The sequence below is a fragment of the Sinocyclocheilus rhinocerous genome, unplaced genomic scaffold (assembly GCF_001515625.1).
Source record: "Sinocyclocheilus rhinocerous isolate Xijiao unplaced genomic scaffold, SAMN03320098_v1.1 scaffold291, whole genome shotgun sequence".
Classification (NCBI taxonomy): Eukaryota; Metazoa; Chordata; class Actinopteri; order Cypriniformes; family Cyprinidae; genus Sinocyclocheilus; species Sinocyclocheilus rhinocerous.
Genome location: NW_015640451.1, coordinates 58,955 through 68,644, shown reverse-complemented (window position 1 = coordinate 68,644; position 9,690 = coordinate 58,955). Strand labels below are relative to the sequence as shown.

The 9,690-nt window shown below is 39.6% G+C and overlaps 1 protein-coding gene across 1 annotated transcript in view; it reads left to right on the top strand.

Moving 5' to 3' along the window:
- Window positions 1-9,690, top strand: part of LOC107752862 (plexin-A1-like) — a gene marked incomplete at its 3' end in the record, with an annotated part of 78,658 nt that overhangs the window by 12,284 nt on the left and 56,684 nt on the right. The window contains exon 2 of the mRNA XM_016568933.1: window positions 6,057-7,416. Coding sequence (XP_016424419.1) covers window positions 6,241-7,416 — 1,176 coding nt within the window. The remainder of the gene's footprint in view (window positions 1-6,056; window positions 7,417-9,690) is intronic.

Here is a 9,690-nt window from a genome sequence, read left to right as displayed (position 1 = left end):
GCGGGCGGTGCGAAAGCGCCAAAAAGTGGGTAGTTCCACAATTAGTTCTGGTACTATGAAAAGGTTCCCGCGGTACAAAAGGCCCTATAGGTACCGGTGCCATATTGGTACCGGGTTTCGGTACCCAACCCTATCACTGACTGTGTGTTGCGGCCAAGTAGGAAACAGGAAAGAGAAGGACAGACAGACAGTTCACATGTTGCTGCTTCACTCGGTTCCTCTTGTTTCCTCTGGAATGTTAACAGGCTGAACCCTCACAAGTCATCGGCGCAGGGGATTCTGGGTAACGGTCTTGTAATCCCAATAGCTAGGTGATGTAATGGAAGGTTTTTGGTCATCCTGGTCAGTTTTGAAATAATTTGAGACAAAACGTTCTGGTTTTCTCTTTCATAGTCTCCAGTTTGGATGATTTCAATGAGAGAACATCCCTAAATGCTTTCGATTCACACTCCTAGACGAATCCGTCTGCTGTGAAGGACTGGCATGAAGTCAAAATATTCAATAAAGGCTGAGGCATGTTCAACAAACACTCATGCTTTCATAGCCTCATGTCTGTTGAGCAAAACAGTCAGGGTTAAGGTTATAGAGCACCACAATCAGAAGTAAAAAAATACATGTTTATTTTCTTCCAAGGGGCAATGACTTACATAAACTGTTAAAAACAGACCTACTGCAAGCTATATTAATTGATGGTATATGCTTTTGTTGAATCATCAGCCCACATTATTTAAACAAATTTTTAAATAATCGTGTAACAGCGGAATTTCTAGTAAAAACCCATAATTACACATGAATATGCGAACTAAATCAGAAACTGCAACAAGCAAATCATGCCACAAAAAACTTTAGCCTCTTCCATTCCCGTGAAACTCTGCAAATGACATAATAAAAGTCCCTATGCTCTAAAACTACTAATATTTTTGTATATATCTATATCCAATGCATGGAAATATATTGTATAAATATATGAAAACAAAACCTTTATAACTGATAAAATACTCAAATTATTTATTTATTTATTTGTCCATTTTAATTTGATTGTAATTTGCAGTGGTTCATGGGATTGTAGTTCTTTTACTCATTAAAGCCTTTAAGTTCACAGTTTTATATTTTTGCCATTTTGTCCGATTTTCAAATTTTTTTTTGCAAATTTGTGATTCACCTTGTGGTTGACTTAGTTCATGGCTTATAACTCTTTAACCAAGACTTTAAAATAAATCCTTATGGGACAAATGAATGGGCCAAGGTTGCTGAGAAAAGCTGTTGCTTTATTGTAGAAAAACATGCTTTTGCGGCTGAAACCAGTGTAAATTCAATGAAAATCAGTGAAATCACAAACATCTCTCAATTTAATTTCACTTTAATAGTTACATTTTTACATTTGCATTTTTACATGCAAACACAGAATGTTGCTATTTTGTTGCTACAGTGTTTTGTTTGGTTGCTAGTGTGTTCTGAGTGGTTGCTGGGTGGTTTCGGTCTTATTCAAAGATATTTAGATCAGATGGGATCATATAATAGTTTGGTTGAATATGAATGGTGATTTTTATTATACATGTGTGGTAGATGTCTAATGTTTGCAGACGAGTGAACGGTGGGTTAAAAACGTGTTTCAGGAAGCTTAGAGCTGCATACGGGGGCAGGGCTGGAGATGAGGGTGTGTAATGGGGGATTTTACTCCTCCATGGGGGGTAAAGTAGGGTAAACAGGGGTCGAGTGTAAACAACATCTGTTTATTCCCCTGCCTTGCTTCTGTTTCTGCCAAAATACTGCTAACTGCAGGTATTACTACAGTAAAACTGTGTCACATGCTTTAAGATTCTAAAGCTACTTAGCCTACATTGTTTGAAGAAGTTCATGTTCTGATTTATTGTTTTACTGTAGTAACTGTGGCATTTTGGGGGAAACATTGTGTAACTGTTATGCATACAGATAATAAATGCTGGATTGTCATGTGCAAGGATATATTTACACCCCTCCATGCACAGGCTGGATATAAACACACTGTTTCTTCAGTGACGCATCTGTGTGTACTGCTGGATAAACACGTGTGTTCAGTTTTGCATGCAGTTCGTTTGTCTGGGGCTTATTTACTGTTTAATTAGTGTGATAATGAGCTGTGAAATGACCGTGTCATTGCTGACTGGCCACTTCCAGTGCACTCGTCGTGTTTTCCTTCCTGTCCAGTTTAACATGTCAGTTGAATATCAGTACTCAAATATTATAATTTGCTTAAATATATAATATTTAAATTTATTGCTTATAATATTTAAATATATAATATTTTAAGGAAATTAATAATTCCAATTTCAATTCTAATAAACTTTGTGTAAAAATGTCTTTTCCAATTAAAAAAATTAAAGTAGAAATTTGGTGTAGACACCGTTTTTTGCTCAGAAACTGATAGTAAATTTCACAAACAATTACAAACAAACGGCAAAGAATGCATTGAATTAAATGTGAATTTTGACACATAAAAACTGAAATGGTAAGTTCTTGTGAAACGTACTCCAATAATCTTTGTTTTAACTTCAAAAAAGCATTTTTACAGTATGGAAAGTCTTGTCGAGCACGTTGCATTGTGGGATTGAGTATCTGTGTGCAGTTGTTTTCAGATGTAGCACATCATTTGGATATGCATGTTGTGCAGAGAATGCGAATTGTACTTTCTTCTTTTTTTTTTCTTTTTTTTAAGTATGCCATAGTTTGCCATTTTAAACATACAGTTTCTCAGTTTTTTTCCCAACTGAGGCTACTGGATTATATAAGTTATATTGCTTTTGTGTGTGTTTTATACACGTCTGTTTCGGAGTGTATTCTGTGTGTATTCGCGCTCCATCTGAGAGGCTCGTGCTGTAATTGATAATGCCACAAGTAATAAATCAGCCGGCCGCCTGCCACCACTCGCCATTATCTGAGGAGACGGGTTTAGAGGTCTGTCCGCAGTGTGTGGACGTGAATTTATGCTCTGTTTTCTAAAGCAGAGGGGCTGTGAGACGACTCGCAGAGTAACGTGTCCTCGGGCAGCTGTGGGAAAAATGGAGAATGAATTGACTTCCATATTAACTGTGTCTCATGCTCCTTATCCTGAAATGTACTCCAGCGCTTGTTTCGTTGGTGTGAGGTGGTTTCTAGGGAGAATCTCATGAAACCTGTCAGGAACTTTTCTTGCCCAAAGCGTGAAGAGTGTTTTTTGAAAGTTTTTGCATTGCGTTGCATTTCTATGATGATGCTGCAGTTGTTAATTATATAATTTTTATGTTAAATTAACGTTTAAAAAGTTTTCTGTATATTAGTTTTTGGATGCTTATGCATAAATAAAGCTTGTGGTAGATGTGTCCGTAAATAAAGGTTCTATGACTGTAATGTGTTTGCACAATAGTCTGTCTGCGGTTTTTAGGCAGAACGTGTGCGAGCGGCTCATTTGACAACTGATGCCAGTGATAATATTGAGCTAGACTGAGATCCGTGACACAAATAACAACATCTGTGATAACGGCAGCTTGCATGGGCATATACATATATATTCAGTGGCTGTTTCAGTCATTTGGTGCATTGATTGGTGTCATTTAAGCAGTTACTGATCGTCTGAAGTGCAGGTACTCAAGGGAAATTGGTGAATCTAAAAGTGGAAGATGAGAACACAAGATGAAAGAAAGCCTTCAGGGATGTTAGACAAGAATTTCGTTTATCTCTTGATGAGACTGATAATTCTCCTCAGTTGTCAGTGCTTTCTGAGGCGTTTTGGGAGACATTCTTATATTTATATTTCTACATTCATTCGTTTCCATTCTCATTCTTGCTCATATCTCGCTACAGATAGGCTACTTGTGTGTTGACCGTTTTAACCGTTTCATTGCCAGATAGCTGTAGGAGGATGCACAGATGCACTTTGGTTTGATATTTACAGTCCACTCTGTCATGACAGATCCGCTCAAATGAAGAGAAATGAGGTTTAGGAATCTCGTACAGGTTTCTACCTCTTTCTGTTTTTCTTTCATTCTGTATTTCACACACTTGCACACAAATATTACACATAGTAAATCAACAGACACGAAATATAACTTATGACTTGCCTTACTGTGGTGGCAGTACCATAGTAAAATGATGGTAATGGCATGGTACTGAATGGTTCATGTACTTCTGTAGTACATCAAAGAATACCACGGTACTACCATGGCATAACATGCATGAATATATTTCCATATATATATGTTTTTTTACTACTTGTTTGGAAAATTAACAGAATAATTCTCAATTTCTATATAAAATACGATAGCAGCTCATCTCTGAAATGGAATCGTTTTAGTTGGTTGGTCCTCTGCTGATAGACATAGGAATACTTTCACTTTTCCGGTCCATTTTGGCGCATGTTTCTGGAGCTCTGCGGAATGACGCCACTTCCCATCATCCCGTCCTTGGGGAATGATGGACAGATAAGAAGGCCCTCAATCACCCGAACAGGAAAAAAGCAATGGAGATAAGAAATGGGCAAAGAAAAGGAGAGAGAAAGGAAAACATTCTTCCTATTTTCCCTCTGCTCTATCTCCCCTTTTTATTTCCTTTATCTTTCACAGTTTTCGCTTGCCTCCGGCTTTCTCCTGTCGATGAGATTTTCCTGTTTTTGCAGTTCCGTCTCCCATTTTTTCCCCCAGTGGAAATGGTGAAGGTGAACTCAGATTTGTTTGTTTGGATTTATTTTCCATCATCAGCAGAATCACAATCTGTTTTTCTAACAATTAAGTTTGTAGTAATTTTTATCAGGTGCTTTTATCCAAAATAACTACAGGTATAGCTTCTTTGGAGCAACCTTGGGTTAAGTTTCATGTATGCCATTTTGAGTTCGAACCGGATCTTTATTAAAGGGTTAGTTCACCCAAAAATGAAAATTAGCCCATAGATTAGGTGTCTCTCACGGCTCCGGGGGGTGAACAAAGGCCTTCTGTAGTGAATCAATGTGTTTTTGTAAGAAAAATATCCATATTCAAAACGTAATAATCACTTTAATGTAGCTTGCGCTCACTGTTGTACACTGGAAGCAGTTCCGGACGGATGACGTATGAGGTCAGCGCTGCGCATGACCGGAGTCATTTATGGGCTAATTTTTGAGTGAACTAACCCTTTAAGTGTGATATCAGTCCTGGGTTTGTTGATCTGTTGACTTTAAATGTCAATGTCTAAACCAGGGTTCTCAAATCTGTTAGCTCAGACTCTGATCAAACTCACCTAGCTGTAATTTTCAAGTAACTCTGAAGACCTTGATTAGCTTGTGTCTTTGATTAGGGCAGTGGTCATCCATAGCTGGTTTTGAGGAACCCTGGTCTAAACTTATGACCAAGATACTGCTGGTCTAATCTTATGGCCCATTTACTACTAATAATTGGTGTGTTGCATATTTTTTTCACAGCTAACTGGTCTGTCACTACTTCCCAACAGAGTATTGGATCATATAATCATGGTGTACAGATAAAAATGAATCGTCACAATGCATTGATGTGGAATTCTTTCTGGTTTTACACTGCAATCTGTGTTCTCAGAGCTGTGAATTAGAAAAGGACAAGATGTAGGTATAAATCCTTTCGAGTTGACTTGAAACAGCACAATATAATTTTCTTGCCCTTGTAAAGTTCGGAACAACTTCAAGCATTTCAGACCTCAAAGACTTACTTTAGACTTGCTTGTTTTCAGGGCTCTTTTAAAGGTGCACTGTTATGTACTTCCATACTTCATCTATACAAAGCTGCTGTCAGACACTTGTGATGATGGATGTTTTATGCCCGTATTGAAGCAAGACCAACTCTACAGCTGCGGTGTTGCTTAGTGAAGAGTTTGTATACAGTGCGTCTCCAATCCATATTCACCCCCAGAGCTATCAGTCTCAGTAATTAAAAGTTGACAAGGTTCACCTCATTTGACCACGCGATTCTAAATGATTTGTGGCAAAATGAAAGATATTGTCTTTACTCTCTTTCCTCACTGTTTGACTTTGAGAAATGATGCATAATGAATCGGATATGTTCCATTTGCACTCATAATGTGTTTTTTTTGCCCTGCAGGAGCCCCGGACGAGGAATTGAGGTGGATGCTGAAGTGGATGACTGTTTTGAGAAGGCAAGGAAGCGTTGAATCAAAAAAGCCTGTGCTGCCTCCCTTCCTTGTTTGTTGAGTTTGTTTAAAAGTCCCCTATTGAAGACATAGCGTGGGCCACCATATCCTTCACTTGTGAGGGCCAGCGCAGATATGTGGCCTCAGCAGGGGCCGCAATGCTTTATTAGCCCAAGGACTGTGGTGCTCCTTGGGCTTCTGACTGTCTGCATATCCCCTCACCTTTCTGAAGGATCCCCAGAGCCATTTAGGTCCTTCTTGCCTTCTGACTGGGGTCTAACGCATTTAGCCATCCATAACAAGACGGGGGATGTGTATGTTGGCGCGGTAAACTGGATCTACAAGCTTTCTAGCAACTTGACCAAGTTGAGGAGTCATATGACGGGTCCTGTAGTGGACAACGAGAAATGCTATCCACCTCCAGGTGTACAGTTATGCCCCCATGACCTTGCCCCAAATAGTAATGTGAACAAGCTGCTGCTAATAGACTATGCTCAAAACCGACTAATTGCTTGTGGAAGCACCTCGCAAGGCATCTGTCAGTTTCTGCGCCTGGATGACCTTTTCAAGCTTGGTGAGCCACACCACCGTAAGGAACACTACCTCTCCAGCGTCGGCGAGTCGGGAACCATGTCTGGGGTCATCATCTCTGAGGGTCATATCAGCAAGCTTTTCATTGGAACCCCCATCGATGGAAAATCAGAGTACTTCCCAACTCTTTCGAGCCGTAAGTTGATGGCCAATGAGGAGGATGCTGACATGTTCAGCTTTGTCCACCAGGACGAGTTTGTCTCCTCCCAGCTGAAGATCCCCTCGGATACGCTGTCCAAGTTCCCGACGTTCGACATCTACTACATATACAGCTTTAGCAGTGAACAGTTTGTCTACTACTTGACCTTGCAACTGGATACCCAACTTACTTCTCCTGATGCCAGTGGGGAACAGTTTTTCACCTCGAAGATCGTCCGACTTTGTATCGATGATCCCAGGTTCTACTCCTACGTAGAGTTCCCAATCGGATGCACCAAAGATGGCGTAGAGTATCGACTGATCCAGGATGCCTACTTGGCCAAACCTGGAAGGCATCTTGCAAACTCCTTGGGAGTGTCCGAGCAAGAGGACATATTGTTTACAGTTTTCTCCCAAGGTCAGAAGAACCGGGCCAAACCCCCAAAAGAGTCGGCGCTCTGCCTGTTCACGCTGACGAGAATAAAGGAGAAGATCAAGGAAAGGATTCAGTCGTGCTATAGAGGAGAGGGCAGGCTGTCTTTGCCCTGGCTGCTCAACAAGGAGCTACCGTGCATCAACTCGGTAAGTCCATTCTCTGATAGCAGGCCATTAAGACGCACTGCATGGCTACAACGATTGATTTGTTGGTTGGATGAATGGGTGTGCTTCAGTAATGTCCTCTGCCAGAGTTCATCTTCCATTATCTTGGTGCAAAGGGTGATTGTGATAAGTGGAGAAGTTGTAGATCAGACTAGGGTTGTGAGGCTGGGAACGTTAAGGAGTGGCCTAGTAAAGTCCTCTAGATGACTCGAGTCTACTCATTGGGTTGGTGATTGCAAATTTAAGGACGGCTCTGGATAAGAGTAAGACTACTGTATAATCATTGTTGAGAACCTGAAAACCTAGACTATTACCTTGTGTCTAACTGTGTCTAATAGTCTAACGTCATTAAATTGTTGTAGAATATAAATATCACAAGCACTCTTCCTGTCACCCACCTCCTGTTTCCTTTTGCGTCCATTCTCTCTCGCTGTCTTTCTCCCAAGTGCTTCCATTATTCAGTCAGACAGGAACATCATTAGGGGAGTTGAGTAAATTTCATGAGTTGCTCTCTCGCTCATGCTATCTAATTCATTTAGTGAGGCTTGATCCCATCTTCTCTGCCATCAGAGTCCGCTGGGACCAGGGCTTGCTTTTCGTCCTCTCGTTCGCTCGCTCTTAATCTCTCTCTCTTCATTTGTCTCTGTTCATCTCACTCGCTCTGTCTTTCTTGGAGCTTTCAGTGGCAAAGAATGGCTTTCATTTAACCAAGCACTCGGAGATAAAGATCCCCATTTTTATTTTTTTGACTCATTCCAAATTGGTTTGATCTTTGCTCTTTCTTTATATTCAAAGTCTATAAGTAGAGCTCTAAGCGGGTGGAATAATAGGGAATGAAAGACATTTTTGTGAATCAAAACAGAGATATAGAGTGGCTGAATGTGTGATGTCTAAATACTTCGACACTAGAAATCATCCAAAGCTCACTATTTTTTTGTTTCATAAAGTTCAAATATATAATAATGGGCTCTTCACATTGTGCTTACCGCTGGCTTAGTGTCTTTTTAAATCCTTGCTTATGGCCATTTTTAATCCTGGTTATGCCTGGCCTTTACATAACTGAGCTCAAATTTCAGTCCTAAAATTCTACAGTGTGAAACAATTAAGGAAGATCCTATAGATAGATGGTTGACTAGTCGTCCAACTAACTAGTCAATTAGTGATCCGGTGGCAATTACAGTGCTGCTTTTAATTGGAGGCTTATTTCACAAATAATCGTAGCAGTAACAATTCTTAATTTGTTGTATAAAAACAACTCAACAAAACTTCTTAAACCTTGAGCGGTTGAATGAAGAACGAGTTTCACTCTGTGAGTCCAAATGCTCAGGTTTCATTGAAGTGCATCAATCTGCATCCAGGATGCATATAGGGGTGTTATGCTAGTTTTTTAGAGCCTTTGATATGACACAAAAAATTCTATTTCAGTTTCAAAAAGCCCCTTAAATTTTTTTTTGTTCATTGGTTATGCTAGTTTTAAATAACTGTTAAAGAAAGTTTCTTATTTTTGCCATCTAAATAGAAATTAAAGTGTCTGCTTATCTTTGGCACAGTCCGTGGTGGAAAATGTAAATCATGTTTAAAAATATTGTTTCCAAACAAATTACCTTTTTATTTTATGAACATCTTTATCAGATTCAAATGGGCTTAAGGTTTTTAAAACCACAACACAAACATATTGACATATTGTTTGGCTTTCATAATGGACATCAAAGGAATAATTCACTCAAAAATTACAATTCTGTCATTTACTGACATGAAGATGGATGTCAAATGAGTTTGCAGTGACATAATGGTTTGTAAATGATTACACATTCTGGGTTTTGGATGAACTATTCCTTTTGATTATCCTTGATAAATTTGGTTGTTGTTGTTGTTGGCGTGCTGCTTGACGTCAGTGATTAAGCACATTAACTAAGCTAATTAAGCTAATTAACCTCTTTAATGCTGTACGTCTGACAGGAGCGCCGCACCTGTAATGTGTTCTTACTCACAGGGACAGAAATGAGCCGTTAAATCTCATCAGAACAGAATGCTGTAAATCTGGTGCTGCTCAAATGATTCACGCTGATCAGATCAGGCAGCATGTTTAATGTAACTCGTTTAATGCTTAAAATCTAAACATAGTTTATACAGTCACATGTCTCTCTCTGTCTCGCTCTCTCTCTGGAATGTGGTGTGTTTGGTTTCGCCTCTGCCCTGGGCAGACACATAATCAGCAGTCTGAAAACATCTCTCTCACACACACACACACACACA